Here is a 24991-nt window from a genome sequence, read left to right on the forward strand (position 1 = left end):
TTTTGTCGGGACAACGCCCACTTTCACAGAGTAAAACGTGTATCCGTTTTTTTCCCGTGAATGCGTGTATCTTACTCATAGCAAATCTTCGCTGGAATAGCTCTTCTTTGTTGTTGTATTTTGGGTCCAACCAGCCAATCAACGTACGATTTTGCCCATGAACGCCCACCAGTTTTGCGAGCCGTCCAATCAGCGAGTCCTCACGACGGACGCCATCTTGTCCGTTTAAAGCGGCGGTGCTCGGGGTCCCTGTTGGCTGCTGTTGGGACCTGTTGCTCTGTAGTTCCGTGTTGTGCAATGGACGGGTGAGTTATTCCACAGTCTCACGGTGACACTCCGCTTAAATGTCATTTCTGCTCTTTCATGGAAACCCGGGAGCACCGGGGTTTGTCGGAGGCGCTGTAGTGTGCAGGGAGCGCTCCTGCTGTCGCGGAGTAGTCGCAGAAGTGGGTTTTGTGCTGGGAGCAGGAAGCGAGGCTAGCACAGTTAGCTGTGCTGTTAGCTCACGGTGGGCCGTGCTCTGCGGGCACATACCTCTCTTCTCCAAAGTCCCACATCACGGCCGCACTGAAGCGCGACCCGGTTACCCGCTGAGGCTCTGCTCGGGGACGTTTTGGAAGGTTGTTGGTGATGTGTATAGGATACATGAGCGGCGAGAAGTAACCAGAGCACACAGGTTAGAGGCTCACGCCCATTCTGGTTTATCTTGCCAGGCAGTCGTTCACGTGAAACAGTTAAAATGTAAAAAACTAATAAAAGCATAAATTAATAAAGTAGCTTCACTTGTGTCGTGTGTCCCGAAATGTGGAGCTGGCCCTCTAATCCTTTAAATGCGGAAACTGTACTTTAAAGTGTGTGTGTGAGCGAGAGAGGACTGCTGTGAAACTCCTAATTGTCATGTTTCATCTGGAGTGCATTTTTAAAAGCGGTAACACACTCGTAGAAGTCGCCATCAGGAGTGTGCGTGTGTTGTTTTCTGCGGGTGATTTTGTTTTGAGTGTGTGCTCAGGTTTAGATGTAAAGTAGATGGTGTCTTGCTTTAGTCTGCTGGATTAGGGAAAGGGCCTAAAAGTGGCTGTTTTTCACAGAGTTCAGTTGCAGCGATGGTGAATAGGAGAAAGCAGCTTTGTTGGTGGAGGGAGGGAATGTGAGGCCTGTAAGCCTGCTGCTGTTAAACTGTGTGGACTGACGGGGGAAAATAGCAGCGTTATTAGCGTTGATCACACTGGTAGCTGTGTCCACTCATAATATAATGCGTGTCATTTCAGCTTTAGTCAGGGGGCTGTGGAGCATTCACGGTCCTGATGGAATATTTGTGTTTCGTCAGGACTCATCCCTGCCCTGAGGGCTCCTCTTCCAGCTGCTCCTCATTGAACACAGTGGTGTGGGCCTCAGCCTGGCCAGCCGGTTTTCACTTGCTCTGGGCCATACCTTAGTGTGTAAAACGCGTTTTGTTTTTTGTTTAGTTTGTTCCAAGCTCTTTGTGTCATTTATTCATTTTCATATCGAGGCGTCTTTGGGAAGGTTTGTTCAGCAAGCCTTTATTTTTGAGACTGACCCATTGTTTGTACATTTCCTCCAAAAAGCTGTGGGGTGAAAAAGGGCAGGTTTCCTTTGACTTGCATCCGATAAATCAGTTCCACAATTACGTAACTCTCACCTCTGTCTACAGGCAAACATACTCTTTAAGGGGGAAGTGAGGAACTTGAGCATACTGGATGGAAGTTTGTGTGTTTGTGGGGAGGGGGGTGAACAACACCAACAAGTCATGTTTGGAGTATAGCCTGCAGTCCATGTTGATAAGTCAAAGCGGCAGCAGAAAGGATGTAGATATAGTACCTGTGTGTGAGAAAGTCAAACTGCTGTTCAGTGGACTTGTGCACTGTGTGCTTATAGTAGTGCTTTTAAATTAATTAATTTATTTTTTACACAAAGGAATTTCTTGAATTGGAATATAATTTATCGAGTAATTCGAAAAATTCTCCAAAAAAGTCTTTGCTTCGATTAATGCACGGCTCTGTAGCGCGCCGTTGTTACCATGGAAACAAGAACACGAGCGTTTCACCCCCATCTGCGATTAAAAACAGACCTGCAATACAAACGCATTTAAGAGCAGCGTGTGAAAATAAAGTCTGAAAACATTAAGCCTCTAGTTTTAAACAGAAACAGACACACACAAGAGGCGGAGCCGTTACCGAGACGGGAGCTCACGATGAGTAAAAGAAAACTTATTTGTAGCATCCAACACAGCAGCGCTGTTCCTGTAACCACCATTAAAACCTTTCCTGGGAAAAAGCTCGCAGGAGCCCTTCATCAAACCACCCGATCAACAAACTCCAATGTAAAGACTGTTCGTTTTACACAGAGATAAATCTGCAGTATACCTACAGAAGTTGTATTAAAATATGCAGATGAACTATTAATTCAGTCTGATACATGTTTCAATGGTACAGCCTGCTGCAGGCTGTTGCCAGCCTCCTGTTTTACATATAGCCATACCGCAGCAAACAGGGGTGAGTCTAAAGGGGGGCATGGGGTGTACTAGACCAGCGGTCCCCAACCTTTTTTGCACCACGGACCGGTTTATGCCCGACAATATTTTCATGGACCGGCCTTTAAGGTGTCGCGGATAAATACAACAAAATAAAACTAGTACCGGTACCGAAAAAAAGAAAAAATATTCATAACACACGTGAAAAGACCCAGGAAAACAGAGTAAACGATAAAAACCCTGAAAACTATACATTTCACACCTGAACCTCAACTCTCGCGGCCCGGTACCAAATGACTCACGGACCGGTACCGGTCCGAGGCCCGGGGGTTGGGGACCGCTGTACTAGACCATATTTATTTCAAGGCTTTTGTAACATGTTGTAACATTTTTCAGATTAAAAGTGAAATAGTGTAAAATATTTTATTAATTCAGTTACATTAATATTTAAAAATATATAAATTTTTTTTCACAAGCCAATAAATGTATTTTCTTTAAAAAATGAAATGTATTTTCTTTGCAAAGACCTTCCAGAGCCCTCTAATAGTTTGTTAGCATTGCTTGACTTTCACGGCAATATCCGTGTATTCAAATGCATTGTAGTGCAATGCTGATGTCTCCACACGGATTTGGGATAAATGTCTGTGCGTTTTATTTTGTTTTTTTGTTAGGAACAGCTGTTCTGATAACTGTGACTCTACAGACTGTAACAGAGACCGTCGGGATGCCACCATGTTCCCGACAGACAGGAACTAGAATTGAAGTCAAAGCTTAGTGTTGATGGGCAGAAAGACACCAGCACTCCTGTTACCGAAGGAGCGTGTGCGTGCGTGCGTGTGCGTGCGTGCGTGTGCGTGTGCGTGCGTGCGTGTACACCACGGGTCAGTACACTCTGTCAGTTCTCTACACATCCCTGGCTTATCAAAGCCTGGTCATCTGATGATTTGCTGATAAGAGCTGATGGTTTGCTTTGGCAGTAAAAAAAAATTTCTTCATCTGTTCACTGTGAATCCTTTAGCATCACTCAGCTTTTTATTGATTTAGTTTTAGTTGAACTTGGTCTAGGATTTCAGTCATATCCATAGTTGATAAAGCAGCTGTGGAGCACATTCGCATCCTGTATCTCCTGTACTGAGTGACCATATCCCATGTGACTGGCAAGACGCTTCAGCTGCTCCGTGTTCACAGCCGCCTTTACTGGTTGGTTGCTGGAGCTTTGTTGTAATGATTTGGTCTGAATGAGAAATTATGATAGTGAATAAGCAATAAACACAAGTTTCGGGTCTTAAGTGCCTCAAGTGTTCTAATGTCCAACTGCAAAAATTGGTTCCAAAAACAGCAGAACTTCTCAAGCTTTTGGGTTGAGCGGCCGCTCCTGTGACCTCTGACCTAAGGAAAAAGGTTGGTGATGGAAAAGAGGGTGCAGGATTCCTTGACCTGAGAGTTCAGTGAGGTGCAAGTGGCTCTGACTGGCTTCAAAAAGCTGCGTCTCAATAGGCAGCACCTCCACCGTCACCAAACTATTGTAGCAGTCAGAGCAGTTGGAGGCTGCGTGGAGCTAGTATCCATGTGCTGGTTGTGGAAAAGGTCTGCTTCAGACTCTGCTTCATTCTCTTACCACCGTTTGGATCTTGTGTGAAAAACACTTGAGGTTGCCGTGAGGTTTTTATGGAAAAGGTGAGGTGCACACTGAGGCAAGCAGGTGCTGAATAGAGATGTCCCATCTGCAGGGCAAACCAACCCACCGAGCCATCAGTCCCTTGCCGATCGCTGCTGCCTGCTCGGCCTCTCGGCTTCTGTCCACCTGCTCCCGCACAGTCTTCAACATCATCACCTTTCTTTTTCTTTTTTGATACCTCAGTGAGACTCATTCTGTGTTTGAGTTTTCCCTGGCTGCCTCTAACACGCTGTCTTTTCTTCACAGCAGTGTCCACCACGATATAACAGTTGGCACCAAGGTAGGCACCTCTGCTTCCTCCTCCTCTTCCTCTCTGTCTGGTTTCTTGCTTTGTTTGCTGCTGTGTCATCACCGAGTGTCTGAATAGATGGAGATGCTGCCATCTGGAACAGTGCAGAGCTTTCTCCTTTAATCGTTGTGGAGGTGGCTCCCTTGTCTGTCTGTTGAATGCCCAAAGCCCAGCAGTAATTTGACCTCAGGTACAGTCCAAAACTGGTCTGTGGATAATCAGTTTATTCAACAGCAACATGCACATGCATGCATGCACTCTTAAGCAGCATGCTACTGCTGTTGCACAAATCAGCCACTCAGCAAAGATCCTGTGGATGTTTGTTGTCATTCCTGTGGACTGTTGAAAAGTCCATCACATCAGAACTTTCACTTTGAAAGTAGTCTCCTGCAGTGAGTGCTTTTCAGGTTCTAGATGGGCTGCAGAGTGTTTTTGTAACTCCTAATCAAGTCTACTCTGAGTCCACTCAGAGATGCTGTTGATTGCTAAAAAGCACTGACTAAACCAGCTGTGCTCAGAACACTCTCACAGCTCGGCAAAGATCATGTGGTCCAGTTATGTCTAAGAAATGTGTTGAACTTCTTGAACTTTACACTCCCAGATTTAACCTATGTACAGTCTGATGGGAAAAATGGACATTGATGAAGTGTCATGTTGAAATGTCCGATATTTCCCTGTATTTCCTAACTGCTAAAAGATCTCATCAGAGCCGTCCTCCAGCATTAGGGATAAGAACTAGGAATCCATATTAAAATAGTCCAAGTACCAAATCACTAATACACAAACAGCGGACTGTTTTTCATTCTTAATTTGATGGCAGAGGTGATTCTCACAGATGATTTTGTGTCCACGTTCTATGCTCTGCTTCTCCGACGATGAGGTCAGACACAGTGCAAGGATTCAAAAAGTCCAGAGTTAAAATCTGTAGGAGTGTGGTGCTGCGGCAGAAATGGTGCTGTGACATACTTGCTGTACTACATTTGAAGTGCAGCCGAACTCACTGACTAAAATGGTGTGAAAGTGTAAATGAGGCAACACGAATGTTGATCTGTAAATTACTGGATGTTGTTTGAAGGGAACAGCATCATCAACATAGCCTTGAGGCTCCAGTGCAAACACCAAACTAAAAGAGTGGTTTTCTTAGAAGAATAATTTAAAAAAACAGAGTAATGGTTTGAAGCTCTTCCTTCAGTCGTCCTTACCAATGTTTGCACAAATGACAGATTTTCTAGTAGCTAGCTGGCAGACGCCTATATCAAACTCGTACCTGCTGGCTTTCGTGTTAAGATGAAGATGTCGGTGAGCTTACCAGTGTGTGAAAAGTGGCTACAACCACTATTTTGTCCTTACCAGTGTTTGGAGAGTAGTATCAATACAGGGAGTGCAGAATTATTAGGCAAATGAGTATTTTGTCCACATCATCCTCTTCATGCATGTTGTCTTACTCCAAGCTGTATAGGCTCGAAAGCCTACTACCAATTAAGCATATTAGGTGATGTGCATCTCTGTAATGAGAAGGGGTGTGGTCTAATGACATCAACACCCTATATCAGGTGTGCATAATTATTAGGCAACTTCCTTTCCTTTGGCAAAATGGGTCAAAAGAAGGACTTGACAGGCTCAGAAAAGTCAAAAATAGTGAGATATCTTGCAGAGGGATGCAGCAGTCTCAAAATTGCAAAGCTTCTGAAGCGTGATCATCGAACAATCAAGCGTTTCATTCAAAATAGTCAACAGGGTCGCAAGAAGCGTGTGGAAAAACCAAGGCGCAAAATAACTGCCCATGAACTGAGAAAAGTCAAGCGTGCAGCTGCCAAGATGCCACTTGCCACCAGTTTGGCCATATTTCAGAGCTGCAACATCACTGGAGTGCCCAAAAGCACAAGGTGTGCAATACTCAGAGACATGGCCAAGGTAAGAAAGGCTGAAAGACGACCACCACTGAACAAGACACACAAGCTGAAACGTCAAGACTGGGCCAAGAAATATCTCAAGACTGATTTTTCTAAGGTTTTATGGACTGATGAAATGAGAGTGAGTCTTGATGGGCCAGATGGATGGGCCCGTGGCTGGATTGGTAAAGGGCAGAGAGCTCCAGTCCGACTCAGACGCCAGCAAGGTGGAGGTGGAGTACTGGTTTGGGCTGGTATCATCAAAGATGAGCTTGTGGGGCCTTTTCGGGTTGAGGATGGAGTCAAGCTCAACTCCCAGTCCTACTGCCAGTTTCTGGAAGACACCTTCTTCAAGCAGTGGTACAGGAAGAAGTCTGCATCCTTCAAGAAAAACATGATTTTCATGCAGGACAATGCTCCATCACACGCGTCCAAGTACTCCACAGCGTGGCTGGCAAGAAAGGGTATAAAAGAAGAAAAACTAATGACATGGCCTCCTTGTTCACCTGATCTGGACCCCATTGAGAACCTGTGGTCCATCATCAAATGTGAGATTTACAAGGAGGGAAAACAGTACACCTCTCTGAACAGTGTCTGGGAGGCTGTGGTTGCTGCTGCACGCAATGTTGATGGTGAACAGATCAAAACACTGACAGAATCCATGGATGGCAGGCTTTTGAGTGTCCTTGCAAAGAAAGGTGGCTATATTGGTCGCTGATTTGTTTTTGTTTTGTTTTTGAATGTCAGAAATGTATATTTGTGAATGTGGAGATGTTATATTGGTTTCACTGGTAAAAATAAATAATTGAAATGGGTATATATTTGTTTTTTGTTAAGTTGCCTAATAATTATGCACAGTAATAGTCACCTGCACACACAGATATCCCCCTAAAATAGCTAAAACTAAAAACAAACTAAAAACTACTTCCAAAAACATTCAGCTTTGATATTAATGAGTTTTTTGGGTTCATTGAGAACATGGTTGTTGTTCAATAATAAAATTATTCCTCAAAAATACAACTTGCCTAATAATTCTGCACTCCCTGTATAGCCACACGTGATTGTAAGTGGTTCTTATATAGTGCTTTTCTACTTGAGCACTCAAAGCACTTTATACAACATGCCTCAGTCAGCCATACAAGCACTTTTTCTATGCTCAAGTTCTTTCTATGTAATAATTTTCACTATTAATATTGGTGTTAATAAAATACTCCCCATATTCTTCATAACCCAGCAGTGTCAATAAGTTACTATAAGATGATTCACAAATTTATTTAATAAGAATCTTCCTTTAGCTTATTAAAACCTAAACATTGTCTGGGTTTAAAAATAAGTTGGTCTGAAGTGAAGTGCCTCCCTCGGCTTTAGTGATTGGCTAGTACACTATAAGCACAAATGTCTTAAACAGTGACTCCCTGCTGTTCAGCAGGTCTGTATTCAGTCATTAAACTGGAATGCTGCTTGATCTCTCTGACTTTTCCGGCATTGAAGCCACGTGTCGGATTACAAGAAGTCCTCAGGTACATGACTGCTGCTTTTCATTCTTCAGGAGCACAATGAATAATAGAACATAATATTATAGCGGCATCAGAGACGTTTATTTGTAAGCAGTAGATGTGAAGTACTCATCCTTATTGTGCATAATAACAGGCAGGTTTTTATTCAGCTGCCTTGAACATGCAAACCTGGAAAATAAGTCAGTGTTGTAAGAAATGCAGATGGGGTGTGGATCTGTGACCGTGACCTGTGGGGATTTAACATGTACTTATTAAATGGACTGGTTCTTATATAGTGCTTTTCTACTCCTGAGCACTCAAAGGCTTTATACATCTTGCTTCATTCATCGATTCATACAGGTACCACCACCTAATAGAACACCCTAAAAATAGAGTCGACCCGTGCCGACCCGATTCGAATAGGTACTAATGGAAAAGGCCCCCTTGACAGCATCAGCACTAGTTCCCCTTATCAACACTAATTTCTACATAAACGCATCCTTATTCTTATTCAGGCCATTCAAGGTAGTAATCAAAACTAATCAAGGTGCTAATTAAACATTGCATTCATTTTCTATTTTACACATTTTTTAAGGCTGCAGCTGTCTATTATTTTATTGAGTAATCTACCGATTATTCCATCGATTAATCGGGTAAGAAATACTTTTATCTTATTAATGAGCAATAATAAATATTCATGATTGAGAATGCATCAAGATGCCATATTAAAGTTAAAAATTTTAAAGAAACTATTTTCTTAAATGGAAAAATATATAAATGATGTCAAGTACAGTCAAATAAAAATAAGACGTATGAAATCTACACTAAGGCATAAAAATTAACCTTTACTCTGTGTTCTTGGAAGAGTTTCTGACATTAATAGGAGACCGTTTTCAGTAGCACAAAAACCTGACTTTATGATGGTGTAGATGTTGATCAAAATTAATAATAATAATAATAATCAGTGGCTCAGTTTTACTAGCAATGTACATTTTTATTGGCTTGTGAAAAAAGCATTTTTCAATATTTTTAAATATTAATGTAAATGAATTAATAAAATATTTTACACTATTTCACTTTTAATCTGAAGAATGTTTCAAAAGCCTTGAAGTAAATATGGTCTAGTACACCCCATGGCCCCCTTTAGACTCACCCCATTTTGCTGCAGGTATGGCTATATGTATAAAAGAATGGCTACTGTCAGCCGTCAGTTGATCTGCATATTTTAATACAGCTTCTGGAGGCATACTGCCGATTTGTCTCTATGTAAAACAAATAGTCTTTATTGGATTTAAATTGGAGTTTGTTGACCAGGTGCTTTGATGAAGGGCTCCTGTCAGCTTTTTCCCAGTAAAGGTTTTAATGGTGTTTACAGGAACACCGCTGCTGTTTTTGGGTTCCAGAAACACATTTTCTTTCACTCATCTCGAGCTCCCGTCTCGGTAACGGCTCCGCCTCTTTACTCTTCTGCATGTGTGTGTTTAAAACTTTAGGCTTAATGTTTTCAGACTTTATTTTCACACGTGGCTCTTAAATATGTTTGTATTGCAGGTCTGTTTTTAATCGCAGATCGGGGTGAAACGCTTGCATTCGTGTTTCCATGGTAACAACAGAGCTACAGAGCAAAAAATTTGTGCCAAATTTTTATTTGTATTTTTTTAATATTAGAATTACTTAATGAATTGTTGCAGCCTTATTATTATTATTATTATTATTATAAATTCAGATTCTTTGGACCACTGTTTGCACGGTCCTACCAAAATAAAGTCGCAGCTTGAGTTGAAGCCCGGCAGTTCATGCGATTCTAGTTGTTTTATTAAGGTTTCTGTTACTGAAAAAGTAATGCTCACAGTTGTGAATGTGTGTGACATCTCAGCAGCCAATACTCACATTCCTCAGGTCACGGAGTTTGTCGATACAAGCTAGAATCTAAGCCAAAATCACATGAAGGTAACAAATAGCTGCGATCTAAGAGCAGGAGGAGATCTGAGAAGGAGGGATGTTCTTTGATGATTACAGCTCTCCTGTTTCTTTTTGTCTTCAGGCAAGTCATTTAAAACCATTCTGAGCTGGTATTGCATGTATTCCGCTAGAATACGTGCAACACCTTCATACTGCTGGAATTGCAGCGAAGCAACTTAATCATGGTATTTATTGTCAGTCAATCACATTTCTTTAATTTTGATCTGTGTCAAACAATTACCATGTCTCCTTTATTAGGCCGTGAGGCATCAAGCTGTAATGTTTAAATGCATCTAGTCAGAGCTCTAATGGCTGTATTCATAGGGATCATTTTGTGCAGAGTTGCGTGGTATGTGAAATACCACATTTTATATAAACACTCAGAGCCTGAAGGAGAAAACATGGCAGATGGGTTCAACTTTCTTAATGAAGAAAGCTGAGAACCACTGTCGTGATACCTTCTATCTCCAAAGCCCTTTTTTTCATTAGTGCCTTCTTGGATCGACTGGTTTCCCATTACAATCTTGTACCACCGATTGTGCGTGGTCATTGTTATAGCAGCATGTCTGAGTTTGATGTCATTATTTTGCAACGCGAATTATACAACAAAGGTGGATGTCGAGGCGATGATGTACCTGCTGCTTGGCCTGTGACTTTTCATCAGATTCAGGACACATTATTTTTTGTGGCCATTTCCCTGAGAAAAATACAGGTACTATTTTAGCACCAGGTACTATGACCTAATGAAAAACCATGGCAGGTCGATCCGAGTAGGTACTAATGGAAAAGGGGCTCAGCTTGGGTGTTAGGTTTTATCAAGCCAGCCACCACAAAGCCAACACTGGCTGTGTTTGTGTTGAACTTCCACTACGATCAGAGGGGAATACTACATTGGGATCCTTGTTTTGGAATGCTGTAATTCTGGGACGATCAAGATCTTTCCCAGATGTGGGAAACTTCCTGACATTTGGCTGATATCTGATTATCTGCATTCTGGGATGTTTGAGCACTGGTCGACTGTGAAGAAGAACACCCTTTAACACGAAGCGACTTCCTTACGAGCGCCTTGGAGAGAGAGTCAGCTATTTGTCCTACCTGGTTACAGGCAGTTTCTAGTGCTTCTATGACTTTGTCATCGACTCTCGGTCCATTCTAACCACATTCCATCATGGAGAAAAATTTACTTTTCCTAATGACTCACTGTAGAGTAATATGCTTTACCTGAATTTGAGTGATGGATGAGTGGAAGACCTATTGCTTTAATGTGTTGTCTTCATCCCCTTTGTCTTTGTTGTCTGCGTTGTCTTTGTCACCTTCTTTCTTCTCTTGTACTTCATCCTTCTCTTAAAGTGTTTTTGGGGTGAGTCAGCCATTGCGTTAATCACTGGCAGGCACATAAAACAACTCCCCCTCAGTCTAAATGGATTACAGTTGGGCACATAATGATCATCCAAACTCTGGTCTGTACATTAGTGATGAGCTTTCCCTGAGTTTATTCCATTTGCAGTATGGCTCCAGAGGAAGCAGCAGGTCCTCTGTAATTACATGTGGATAAACAGAGTTGTGGTTTGACTGTAACAGTCTGTCAAAACCAGATGTCTGTGTGGATGCGCACAGCTATGGCTCTTTTGTTTTGCTCCTCAGTTATGGGTCAGGCTGGCAGTTGGCATCTGTCAGACAACAGATGGAGATGGCTATAGAGGGGCTGGATGGGGTGGCACAGGAGACAGAGCGGGGCTCAGGTTTCTGCAGCTTTTTATTATTCATCTGATCACAAAGTTGACAACAAATTTGTGAACATAAAACCTCCTGCTTGGGCTCATGTATGAGGAAAGATTCTGGCAATATCAGAAACGTATTTTGGGGGGTGGTAAATCTGCTCACATATTGACACTGCTCATGCTCAGTGTCAATGTGTGTGAATGATAGAAAGTGCTTGTATAAATGGATGTGAATGAGGCAAGTTGTGAAAAGCGCTATATAAGAACCAGTCCATTTAATAAGTACATGTTAAATCCCCACAGGTCATGTTCCACACTAGGGCTGCACGATATTAGGAAAACCTGCAATGTGCGATAACTGCGATCAATACTGCGATAACGATATGACTTGCAATAAAACAAATATATAAAAAAAAAAAAAACCCAAATACATAATTTCTGTTTTACTGCAACAGTTTTATTTAATGAAAGCTGCTGTATTAGCAGTGTAACAACAAAGTGCACTTTAACATCGAAACATTGCCCCCATAAAAAAATTTCTGAGGCTTGAATTCTGAAAGACGTCCTTCCTGGTCTCTAGAATTAGTTTTAAATACACAACTTAAATTATACTGCAAATTATCTCAGTGCAGCTGTTCATCATTTTACCACTCACAAAGTAGTTATGATGTAAGTCAAAACTGGAGAGGAAACTTTACTACATTTCTTTTCAGCAGTTCAAACGTGATGGTCTTCCGGCATGTTTCGTACATTTGTGGAATGGCGACATGGGGAAAAGTAGTTTCGTGAGGGGATGCAGTATCTCTGGTCCACTTTATGTATCAGACTGGTGAAGCCCTCTCTGCTAACTGTATTTATAGGCATCATGTCTTTGTCAAAAAATGTGTGATGGCCTCTGTTATTTCTTTGTAGCGCTTCGACGTTTTCTCATAAGGTGTTCCACTTGAAAAACTCGGATACAGAGACGGCTGTTGGACTGCTGCGCTCTTTGTCTTAACATTAGCAACCTTTGTTTGGCTAGCCCTGTCTTTCTGGAACTATTCAAACAGTTCTCTGTGGTTGTATTGAAGATAATGGTGGAGATTAGTCGTGTTTCCTCTGGTGGTTGTCACGAGTGTTCGGCAAGTGTTGCAGAGCACCTGTGTTTGGAGAACGTCGTCTTTACCAAATCCAAAGTACCTCCAAATAAGCGAGGTACTATTATTTTTTTTTTTTGTTTTGTTTTGTTTTGTTTTTTTTTTTTTAGGCACGAGTTCATAGTCCGTAGCGTTCTCGTCATGCGTCTCGCTCTCAGCCTTTGCAACTCTGACTCGTTGCTGCAGCGTTGTTCGCTCCCCACCTGCGTAGGAAGCGGGCCTCTAATCCATTTGATTGGTTAATGCCGTGAAGGGCTCTATTCAACTGGTCAAATGTATAAAGGGTAAATTGGTAAATTCTTTAAAGCACATGTGTAAACATTTTAAGGTACCCAATTATCGCAGTTTACGTCGTCTTTTGCGATGGGCCCATCGCGCAGGCTGATATCGCGATGACAATAAATTTTCGATTTATTGTGCAGGCCTATTCCACACCCAATCTGCATTTCTTACAACACCGACAAACTTATTTTCCAGGTTTGTGTGTTCGAGGCAGCTGAATAAAAACCTGCCTGTTATAAGCAGTCACAAAAATACAGTTTACAAAACTGTAGGCAACTGAAAAGCTCAGGAGTTCGAGTGCTTCGGATGTTTTGTGATAAAGGTAACTTGTAACTGTGCTAATGTGTTAATTGTAGCTACATAAACTTTGTGCAAATTAAAGGTTCTTTAAAGCAGCGGTCCCCAACCTTTTTTGCGCCACGGACCGGTTTATGCCCGACAATATTTTCACGGACCGGCTTTTAAGGTGTCGTGGATAAATACAACAAAATAAAACTAGTACCGGTACGTGAAAAGACCCATGAAAACAGAGTTAACGATAAAAACGATAACAAAATAACGCTGAAAACCGATAAAAACCCTGAAAACCATACATTTCACACCTGAGCCTCAACTCTCGCGGCCCGGTACCAAACGACTCACGGACCGGTACCGGCCCGGGGGTTGGGGACCGCTGCCTTAAAGAATTTAAAGTGACGACTTTAGCCTGAAGTTTGGTGCACAGTAGAATATGTAGGACATGAATGGTGGCGTTTTAGTAGTTTTGACTTTTGAAAATCTACTCTCAGTACTAACATTTAATATTGAATTAAGGTCCTGATTTGGAACAACATCTATAGCAGTGCTGTCTTTACCTCTTCTAGTTGAAACACAACTTCACAGAGACAGACACACAGCTCGTCCTCACTAACAGCTGGAGTAGTTAACGTTCATAACACTGAACAGGACTTAAGGAGAAAGTTCAGAGGTCAGTAAAGGTCCTGTTTCATTAACACTGAAGTATTAAAGGGTCTTCATACATGTTAACCTGGCTGACACATATGGTAACATTAGCCGTTTACTATTAGCAATTACATGATAGCTACATTTGGGGGGGGGGACCGTGGTTCGATCCCGCAGCTCTCTGTCCTGGTCGTTGTGTCCTTGGGCAAGACACTTCACCTACCGCCTACTGGTGTTGGCCAGAGGGGCCGATGGCGCGATATGGCAGCCTCGCTTCTGCCAGTCTGCACCAGGGCAGCTGTGGCTACAACTGTAGCTGCCTCCACCAGTGTGTGAATGTGAGAGTGAATGAATAGTGGTATTGTAAAGCACATGGAGTGTCTAGAAAAGCGCTATATAAATACAATTTTTTATTATTATCATTATTATCATTATTATTATCATCAGCCATCTGTTATCATTAGTACTGTGGCTAGCAGACTGTAGTTGGATAAAAGAATCATTATTGCAGGCTGAACAGGTCACAGATGGAATTTTGAGCGTTGATGGTGGATTAGATCCATTTAGAGGCTGTTAGGCTGCTGACTGTACAGAGCAGTGGGAACTGTAGCTGAACTAAGGAGAGAGCCCAGAGTGTGAAGAACTCATCCAAGCAAATAAAGAGTGAAATTTGGAGCACGGTTGTAGCCAACTGTGGGGTCACTTTTAAATTGCAGGCAGTGAGCAGTTAAATCTGTCCCAGTGAGTGCATTTTTATTTATTTATTTTAAATATTGGCTCTATTTTAGCATAACTAATACCACACTCCACAAAGTTGGTACTTATGGATTTTGGAGCTGCAACCAGCTTTCAGTGTTGGTTTTTCTGGCTTAAAGTTCAAGTCAAGGTGACGGTATTTATATAACACGTTTTGAACAACGAAGTTGACCAAAGTGCTGCACATTAAAAAGTATATAGGAGCTTCTTGCTGTGAGGCAACAGTGCTGCCCCTGAAATGAAATAAAATAAAATAAGATAAGATGAAAAAAAATTAATAGAAATAAAAACAAAAAATAAAAATAAAATTGGAAAATAAAATACAATCGTGTATGGGGATGTCAAACTGCTGCCAAATGCCAACGATGATGATTTAAATGTGTGTACTGTCTGAACTGTGTGGATATGGAGAGGAAGGTTGTTTCTATAGATCTGGTGTTATTGCTGTAAAAGCTCCATCACCTCTGTTTTAATCTGGTTTTAGGTTTGCAGAAGAGCACCTGGTTAGATGAACTGAGAGCTCTTACAGCGGTGTGAATGTGAAGCAGCTCAAACAGATACCCAGGTGTAGAGCAGGGCGATATGACCAAAAATATTTATAATAGCCATGGTTCACCCCCTACCACAATTAATGTTATACATTTATCAATGAACTGCTAAAATCTTGTTGTCATATTATGCGTCCATAATTGTAAAGTTGATGCAAACTACCACATTGATAATCGGGCAAGATATTACAGCCATTTCATAGGTAGGCTTCCCTACAGTTGTGCGAAAGAATTAGCGAATTGTTACATAGCAGGTATGTCTGCAAAGTCACTCCATTCGATGTTTGTTCGCAATTTCTATAACCTCCGAGACCACCAACGATAATATTATTAAGCTATAAAGAGTGATATGAACATATATAGAACTTACCGGAATGAAAATGTCCAGTAAGTTAAGTGATATCTGGAGATGGAAACAAACTGGATATCAGCTCGTCTCACGGCTGCTATCCAGGCTAGACGCCTTCGTTTGGTAAGGTCCGCCATATGAGCTGCCTCATGTTGCATCCAGGTTGGGAAAGAATAAAAAGACAAACCCTTTTTAAGCTTATTCCTGTGCCGGTCATGCGATCGAACATTGCAGCGGACCACACAGCAAGTACGAACGATGGCTGTTGTGTTTGCCTTCGCTTTTTTGCTTACACAGTAGCAGGTGGGATTTTTCTTTTTTGAGGACAGCTCCTTTTACCTTTCAATACGGATGGTTTGTTTATGTTTTGATCAAGAGCCTTTTTTTGGGCAGCTGAAGAGGAGAAGTCTATCTTATGGCCAACCACTGGCTGTATCTTAGTCATATTACCCAGCAAAACCCAGTATGCAGGTTCATCTGTAACAGTTCTTGTGCCACGGATCCACACTGTTACTTCTACATTAAACAGAAGAGCAGCGACATGGGTGCAGGTCTCCGCGACTCCGGCCATACAGGTGCAGCGGGCGGCTTCAACCTTCCCTGTGATGCTCACAGTGACCCATGGCTGCAATGCTGGTTCATTCAGTCTTTGAGAGTGCATTACCTGAAACACACACAAAGTTAATTTAAAGACAAGAACTATGAGCCAAGGTCGACACAAATGTGTTTTATCTACTTTATCATAAATGTAACAAAGTGTTTAGAAAGTTGGCACATACATGTAATTTTTCATATTTTTATGTGTCCATCTATAGAACGCCGCATGTTATAGTGTAAATCTGCCTGTTCTCTGTCAGAAACCTGCCTGCAGAAAATGAACCTAAAGTATGTAATGCAAGGATGTCATCACTTTAGAGATGGAGAAAGCGTAAAGTGACAATTATGAATCACTTAATATGATCAGGAGATTCTGCAGGTCATTAATCAATGTATAAAACTAAAATAAAATTTATTTTTAGTGACACAAGATACAAACATGGAAGCAAGATGTATAATTAGAATTATTTATAATAAATATGAATAAATCATTGCAATTTCTTTAACCATAAAGAATAACTAAATCCTTCAGGACAATGTCACAGCAATGCACTGAACTCACTATGTTATCCACCTAACAGCCTCCACATGTTCTCACTGTAATTTCCCCTCATGAATGAATTTATGCTGCACTAATCTGAATGTTTGGAGGGAAATCAAACGCATTTCACACGCAGTACTCGAGCTGACTTACCTTTGTTTGAATGACGACTTGTACACGCTGACTCCACAGACAAGGTACGAAAATATGTCAGGCTACGTCAATAGCGGTTGGTCTTCAGGGTTTCTACTCCACGGCCGTATTTCATACAGGTCCACATTTCCAATGCACGCTATTTTCTGCAAGTACCGCCGCTTCGCCTCTGGACGCAATCGGTCTCTATACAGTCCATTCTCTTTTGAGCTGCTTTTAAGCATCTTTCTTGTAGTCGTCGTTCCAACAGTGTGTTTGTTTTGATTCGTAGACCCCTAAATGGCACCGCGCTCCCACAATGCATTGCGGTGTGACGTCAACTCCAAAGCCCTATCACCATGAACGGCATGATATGGCCCAGCCCTACCCAGGTGCCAAGCTTTAAAAGTAGGCAATAAAATCTTAAAATCAATACTAAAACGTACAGGAAGCCAGTGAAGGGACGACAGGACCGGGGTAATGTGTTCATGCATTTGAACACCTGTTAAGGGCCGAGCTGCTGCATTCTGGAGTAACTGCAAGTGGTGAAAAGATCACTGTTAATACCAAAGTATAGGGAGTTACAGTAGTCCAGGCAGCAAGTGATAATAGCATGAAAGCATTGTGTGTTAGAAAGGGCAACGATTGAGCTTAGCATGCCTTTTATTGTGTGTTAGAAAGTGTTTAGGCATAGTTAATGGTGCTGTATGATTGTGTGTGACTGGGTGAATTTGACCTACAGCAGAAAGGTGCGTTTACCATTCATCTTGTTTTGCTTTCTAAGACTAAGGCATGGCCGCTATAGACTGTTTCTTTATTGACATCTAGTGGCAGCAGCATTACTGTGTGCCCCTCAATTCTGCTTATTTTCTACAAGTTGTGTAGTTTTCTTCCCTTTGCCTTTTGCTGTAAATGTTGTACCCACTGTGACCTGGAAAAAAAACAAACAATCAAACTGTTAATCGATCAATCAGTTACACGGCAGGGGGACTAAACGACTTTTGGATCAGACTCTGAGCCTGTCAGCAGAGCTTAATGTCACGGTGTACAGTTGGTGCAAAGGATAAAGAAGTAGCTGTCTGATCACATTGTTTAAACCTAAAACACGAAGTCAGTGGAAGTGCAGTCCAGAACCTGCCCCAGGCTGGATGATGTCAGGTACAGCTCAGGGTTCTGCAGAGGAAAGCAGGTTTTAACAAACCTGGATGTGGACTTCACTGAGACAGCTTGGGTCACATGTTAGCAAATAGTTTTACATCCTGTGTATGTTCGTTTGTATTTAGGCAGTTTTACAAAGGGGAAAACAAATATGTCATTACTTTCTATAATACGCTGTAGCCATCTGTCAAATATGATGACTATTATTTTATGATATATTTGTAATATTTTTATGTATTTTTCATTTATTTTATTATTTTTATTGCAACTGCTGTAACAAAAGTATTTTCCACCACCATCATCATCATAAAGGAGATATTTGTAAATGAAGCCCTGGTACCAGGACTCTCAGAAGATTTAGGTTTTTGCACATGAATGCACTGATAATGATTTATCCCAAAAGTCGGTGCATGGCTGTTTTGCAGAGCAGGTAGACGGAAGAGGAAGTGCATAAATTAAATGCAGCAGCTGGGGTCTGTGTGCTCTTGTGCTAACCAGCTGTTGTCCAGGAAGGCTTGGATTACATCTAAGAGATGCACCACTTAGTTTAACTTGAGATGTATGAAAATCCCAACAGTTGTAAACATACTGCGTGTTTGAATCCGCAAATTTTTTGGTTTGATGGCGAGATGTCTTTATAATTAAAGCCGCTAGACCTCACTTGTGTGGAACTGCAGTTTAATCACAGAACTGTTCTAAAGTTTGGCTAATGAAGAGCAAAAACAGGATCTCATGCAGGCGAGAGCTTTTCACATGTTTGGGACAGATTCATTCACTGCTCTTCATGAAATCTTCTCTCGTCTGTCCCTGTCAAAAATGCAAAGGCATCACTTCTTGTTTGGTATCCTAATTCTGTCCTGTCATGTATAAATGAGGTGCATACTGACTGAGGAGAAGAGGTCAAACTGAAGTGCTTCTGTTGTTTCAGAGAGGATCTGACGAACTTTTCTCCAGCGTCTCCAACAGCCCTTATATCATGAGCACCACAGGTCAGAACCCACTCTGCACACGCGAAGGTGTTTGTGTCAATGCACAACTTTTAATGGACAATATTAGCTTATTGAGTTTTGAGTTATACGTTTTTTCCAGACATGGGATGAAGTAAGGGGTTCATAGTGTAAGATGACTTAAGATTCCTGACTATGAATGACACAAAGCTCCTCTAGAGTCCAGGAGTGAAAATATGTGTTTAAAACGATCAGAAAAATAATTATTATTCAGATTTTCAGACAAACTGTCTGCACTCTGAAAGAACAGATTGAAATATCCATTAATCTCATGTAAATACTATTTATTTTTTTTAAATGTAAAAAATATTGGACAGAAATGGTTTCATGCCGGTTTACAGGCGGATGATGAAGACAGAAAGAATCAGCAGTGTTAACACAATAAGTTTGAAACACCACAAACTGATGGGCGTGTTCAGCACCAGGACTCCTGTTTCTGCTTTGATTCATTTAATAAAAAACTGTGTTTCCTCTCCTCTGTAGCCAATGGCAACGACAGCAAAAAGTTCAAAGGTGACATAAGAGGTCCCAGCGTGCCATCCAGGGTCATCCACATCCGTAAGCTTCCCAGCGACATCACAGAGGCGGAGGTGATCAGCCTCGGCGTGCCTTTCGGAGACGTCACCAACCTGCTGATGCTCAAAGCCAAGAACCAGGTACACACTACAGCGTCCTGTGAGAGTGTATTTCTTTTCCATCCACAGTTCACAGGATCCAGATAACATAACTTAGCTTGGTCGCATCTCAAATTGAGATGTGTTTTTTGTTTTTTTTGGGGTTTTTTTTAACATGTACGAAGAGACACTGATCAATACGAAGGCTCTCGGGTCTACAGATCTGTGTGTTGAGGAACTGCATCATGAGCAGCTGCTTCTTACATGTTCTGTGTCTCTTGTCTCTTCTTAGGCCTTTTTAGAGATGAACTCAGAGGAAGCAGCTCAGAACCTGGTGGGTTATTACTCCACCATGGTGCCGATCATCAGGCACCATCCAGTCTATGTACAGTTTTCCAACCACAAGGAGCTCAAGACTGACAACTCCCCAAACCAGGAGGTAAGACATACTACTGTTAGCGCCTTAACAGCTCCGTCCCTCTGCTAGCACCTTGTTAACCACCCCCCCCCCCCCCCCCCCCCCTTCTTCTCTTCTCTTTCAGAGGGCTCAGGCGGCTCTTCGGGCTCTGAGTTCATCTCACGTGGACACGGCGGCGGTGGCTCCGAGCACAGTACTGAGGGTGGTGGTGGAGAACCTCATCTATCCCGTTACCTTGGATGCTCTGTGCCAGGTATCCGTAGTGCACCACAGCAGTGTGCGTGCATGTATGTAGATCACTGCTTTGATCAAAGTCATGACAGATGGAGAATAACTGTGAACCGACTGTTCTAAAGTTCATCTATAATAAAACAGCAGTTAAACACGCACCTTTTCTGTGCTTCACTCTACCTGTGTTACTCCAGCATCAGGTGTTTGCACTAATGAGATGCTGTCAGTTCTGCTAAGAAGTAGTTAAGTAACAAATTACTTTAGCAGGAAAAGGGAAGATAACCCGAGCAACACTCGGCACAAAACAGAGTAGCAACACAAACAAACCAGATGCAGCATAAAATGATGACCTGCAGTACAGGTTGGTTAGCAAGAGGCTTGCAGATGTGCAGCAACTCTTGGCAGGCTAACACAACATAAATGAGATTTGGCAGTTTGGTGTGCAGACGGTATGGTGATCAGCTGATCTGTGGGGAAGAGCTGAGCGTGACGTTGTCCTGCCTGTTGGATTTGGTTTATTTAGTGACTAAACTAAGCTGCTGTTTGGTCCTCAGATCTTCTCAAAGTTTGGCACCGTGCTGAGGATCATCATCTTCACAAAGAACAATCAGTTCCAGGCTCTGCTGCAGTATCCGGACGGCGCGTCAGCCCAGGCGGCCAAACTGGTGAGCATGATGGTTCCCAGTGCTTTTGTCGCTTCTACTAAATGGTAGAAGTAACGAGTGTTACTGCTGCGCTGTTTCAGTCTCTGGATGGTCAAAACATCTATAATGGCTGCTGTACTCTGAGGATCAGCTTCTCCAAACTCACCAGTCTCAACGTCAAATACAACAACGAGAAGAGCCGAGACTTCACCAGACCAGACCTTCCCACTGGAGACGGCCAGCCCACCATGGAGCATACGGCCATGGCTACAGCCTTTAGTAAGATCCCACCATACTGATGTAACATCACTACAGCTGTGCTCAGCTGAGGCAGAAGAGAGAAAAAGAAAAAAAAAGTACTACACCAGTGGAACTGAGGAAGGGACAGATTTAGTATGGAAGTTGTTTTGAGAGGGTGTCCCCTGTTCTCTGACACACACAGAGACACTGCAGACATGACATGTGAGTCCAAAGGGCATCAGAATGCTCTCAGTGCGAAGCTCGTTTCAGTCAGTGAAATGAGCAGAAACTCAAAAGAAGATCAATTACCAAACTGAATCATGCAATGCTACTCTAGATGGCAATAATAAAAATGCTGAGTTGAAATTATCATTCTAGTTGTCTGTAATAACCTAAACTGATTTAAAGTCCAGTAAATCAATTCAATTCAGTTTTATTTAGAGATACTGCACAAATGGGGGGGAAAAAAGCAGTCCTACATATTTGTTTAATATGTGCATTGAAGGACATATCCTGGTTAAAAATTGTATGATTGATTTGTGGTGGAATCTCGCTACTTTGCTGAGTTAAAATCCAGCCGGTGTTTCTTGTCTGCAGCTCCAGGCATCATCTCTGCTGCACCGTACGCTGGAGCCACTCACGCTTTCCCACCAGCCTTCACCCTGCAGCCTGCTGGTGAGTGTCAGTGCTAAGAGAGATGTCTGTTAGATGACACACACTTTGAAAAGTGATCACCTTGTTTTTTGAGAATGACCTTTGCAGCTGCAGACAGACCCAGCAGCTGAGTTATTGTGATGAAGCCTTTAGAGGGTTTTCAGTTGCTTATCCTTAAGGAACGCGTAGACTCCTCCCTATCAGTGTGGAAATAATGGTTAGGTTTAGGATCACTGTGCATGGGAAAGCTGTTGCATTCCCTCCTTCCTCTGCACCTGAGGAAGTTAGGTCTCATGATTTAATTCAGGGATGCAAATATTTTCCATATCAGTTCATCTGCAATTATCATTTGTTCGCCACATACCAGAAGTGTTGAAGCCTTAGTGTATGACTGTGTTGTGTGACGCATCTCTGGCAGTTTGCAGATTTTTGTTTACTTGTCTCAACTCTCCCAGTGTCCTCCCCCTATCCAGGCCTTGCGGTCCCCGCTCTGCCCGGAGCCCTGGCCTCTCTGTCCCTCCCTGGGGCCACCAGATTGGGATTCCATCCAATCCCTGCTGGACACTCTGTCTTGCTGGTCAGCAATCTCAATCCTGAGGTTAGTGATTGTCTCCCTACAGGCTGTTAATTCATGTATCTGATTGTATCTAACCTGCAGTGATGTAACCAGTCTTGCTACAGCTTTGGACTAGCCTGCATGTTTTTTTTAGAGGATTTTGTTTTCTAAAGCTTCAGTTGGTCTGAATATTCAGTATTTTGGACATGGAGTGAGATGTAAAGTGTTTTCAGTGCTCTGTTCCGCCTGGATTTTAAAGTTCTTCATGTTTGAATCAGTGAGTGGAAGTGGAGCAGTGAGTGCACAGGAATTAAAAAAAGAAAAAAAGGCAGCTTGGATCACAGCTCAGCTGCAACGTGCACAGCGGTGATCCTCAGAACCGCCTCTCTGACACGGCTTGATGTCATCTGTGGTTTCTTCGCCACTGCGGTTTATTTCTAAACCCTACCACATAATCCACAGCTGTGAGCAGCATACAGGCCCACTGTGATCAGTATGACGCTGATGGACTGTTGAGCCACAACATTAAACCTACCTGCCTAGTGCTGTACATGCACCAGTCTGCAGTGTTGGGATACCAGTTGACTAACTCATCAGGATGCTGATGGTGGGTCTGCCTCCCACTCCAGTCCATTTTTGATCAGATTAGGATTAGGATCTTGGGCATGTGGAGCCCACACCCTCTGGTTCATATGCCCAAATAGAAAACATGTGACTATTGTCAAGTAAGTTCTTAACAGTCCAACATCCCCACAGAGTGTCACTGTCAGGAATGTTCCCAATCTAATGGAAGGGGTTAAGCATTGTCTATACAGACACTCTGTCTTTAAAATCCATTTAAAACCATTCGTCACATTCTTAAATGTGTGTGGCAGCAGTCACGTGCCTGTGTACACACTGCAGTGATCCAGTAGTTATGTCCCTCTGCTGTGACTCAGCCAGCTGTTCATCTCCTACATCAAAGTACTGCAAGGAGGAATCCATGGTACTGAATAGGCCAATCACTGTCCTGACCTGACATTTAGTGGCATTGCAGGGAGCTGCAGGTCAGATACCCCCTGCGCTTACAGCATAGCAATGTTGTAGATTTGCCACTGCAGCAGAAATCCCCACTAACTGAGCGGTGCACCTCAGTCTGGTTGTTAAATGATGGGAAATCTTTCTGAATTCTCATCATTAAACAGTTTGACTTCATGTTTGTTCGTCTCCTCTGACACTGATGTTTTGCTCACAGATGGGTTTTGCCTTTGATTCGGGAATTTTTTCCATATTAAACTCTGTCATGACCCCTCCCCTACCACACACACACACGCCTGTGCACTCATGTAAAAATGTTGTTCTCATATTGACATTATCTGTATGTGATCCCTCCTCCAAAGGTAATTAACCTTCTGATTGACCCTGCACCTGTCTTTTTTCCCCTTTAATTTGTTGCCATGGAAACACCTCGGACCCTGCACCTGTCCTGCCCTCCCACCTTTACCTGTCCTGTCCCTCCGCTGCCTTCTCTGCTGTCTTTAAAGAGAGTTACGCCCCACTGCCTCTTTATTCTCTTCGGTATGTTATTACTAGCTTCTTATTTTGAATTATCAGTACCACATGGTTGTTCTGATTTAATTTTTATTAAAATTCTGGTTTCTGTTTGGGTTTTTTTCCCCCTCTTTTTCATTATTTTTGGTTTAATGAAAAATGGTGTGTACTGGTCTTGTCAGATTTTGTGTGTTGAATTGAAATTTTCACAATATTTGCAGCTTTTCCTCAGTGGTTTTCTTGCCAAAAAAAGGTCATGTTTGTACAGAACCCTTCATTTCTTACCAAGTAGAAACTAAATAGCAGTAGAGGCTTTTAAAGCCTCTTCTAATTTTCAGGAAGTGCATCCTTTGGTCAGATGAGATGAGACTGCTTATGTTTGGAAAAAGAACGTATACAACCTGAAGAGCACTGTCCCTACGATATAACCGTGGGGGGAGTATTATGATGTGGAGACGCTTCAGTGTATCTGGAATTGAAACAAAACATACGTCACTCTCGGTGAAGAGCCAAAGTAAAGTTTTTGACTGGCCTACACAAAGCCTTGACTTTAATCCCATTTAAAAGTTTTGGGGTAAACTGAAGACCAGCGTCGATGCAAATAGACCACCAAATGTGGAAGATCGTGAGACTCTTTATTGTGGTACAGCACCCTCTTTGTAACTGACTTTACCTGGCAGTAGTCTACAGCTTCTAGCAATAACTCACCAAAGCACTTTATTTCTTTGTATGAAAGGAGCTATACAAGCTATATACATACCAGTCCGTTCAAAAAAATGAGTCTTCAGTGTGGCAGCTCAATCCTGGGGATTTGAATCAGGGGTGTGCAGTAGTTTTCTGTTATACATACACTACCAGTCAAAAGTTTGGACACACCTTCTCATTTAATTGTTTTTCTTTATTTTCATACATATTTATTCATGCTTTGCACACTCTTGGGATTCTCTCGATGAGCTTCATGAGGAAGTCACCTAAAATGTTTTTCCAGCAGTCTTGAAGGAGTTCACAGAGATGCCGAGCACTTGATGGCCCTTTTGTCTTCACTCTGCAGTCCATCTCAATTGGGTTTAGGTCAGGTGACTGGTGCAGCACTCCAACACTCTCCTTCTTGGTCAAATAGCCCTTAC

At 42.3% G+C, this 24991-nt stretch overlaps 1 protein-coding gene across 6 annotated transcripts in view; it reads left to right on the forward strand.

Annotated features, from left to right (window-relative positions):
- Nucleotides 1–224: 224 nt before the first annotated feature.
- LOC146369704 (polypyrimidine tract-binding protein 1-like) overlaps nucleotides 225–24991 on the forward strand; it is a 31723-nt gene continuing 6956 nt past the window's right edge. The window contains exons 1-11 of one of the 6 annotated variants that reach the window (XM_084910452.1): nucleotides 226–305; nucleotides 4416–4449; nucleotides 18899–18959; nucleotides 19461–19633; nucleotides 19884–20030; nucleotides 20134–20262; nucleotides 20795–20905; nucleotides 20986–21163; nucleotides 21722–21799; nucleotides 22234–22376; nucleotides 23858–23891. In XM_084910452.1, the coding sequence (XP_084766578.1) occupies nucleotides 298–305; nucleotides 4416–4449; nucleotides 18899–18959; nucleotides 19461–19633; nucleotides 19884–20030; nucleotides 20134–20262; nucleotides 20795–20905; nucleotides 20986–21163; nucleotides 21722–21799; nucleotides 22234–22376; nucleotides 23858–23891 (1096 nt within the window). In that variant the 5' untranslated portion in view covers nucleotides 226–297. The other 5 variants (XM_084910453.1, XM_084910449.1, XM_084910451.1 and 2 more) reach the window with 5 other exon arrangements.

This window comes from Perissodus microlepis, chromosome 17, assembly GCF_051167445.1.
Source record: "Perissodus microlepis isolate ML-2025 ecotype Zambia chromosome 17, ASM5116744v1, whole genome shotgun sequence".
NCBI lineage: Eukaryota > Metazoa > Chordata > Actinopteri > Cichliformes > Cichlidae > Perissodus > Perissodus microlepis.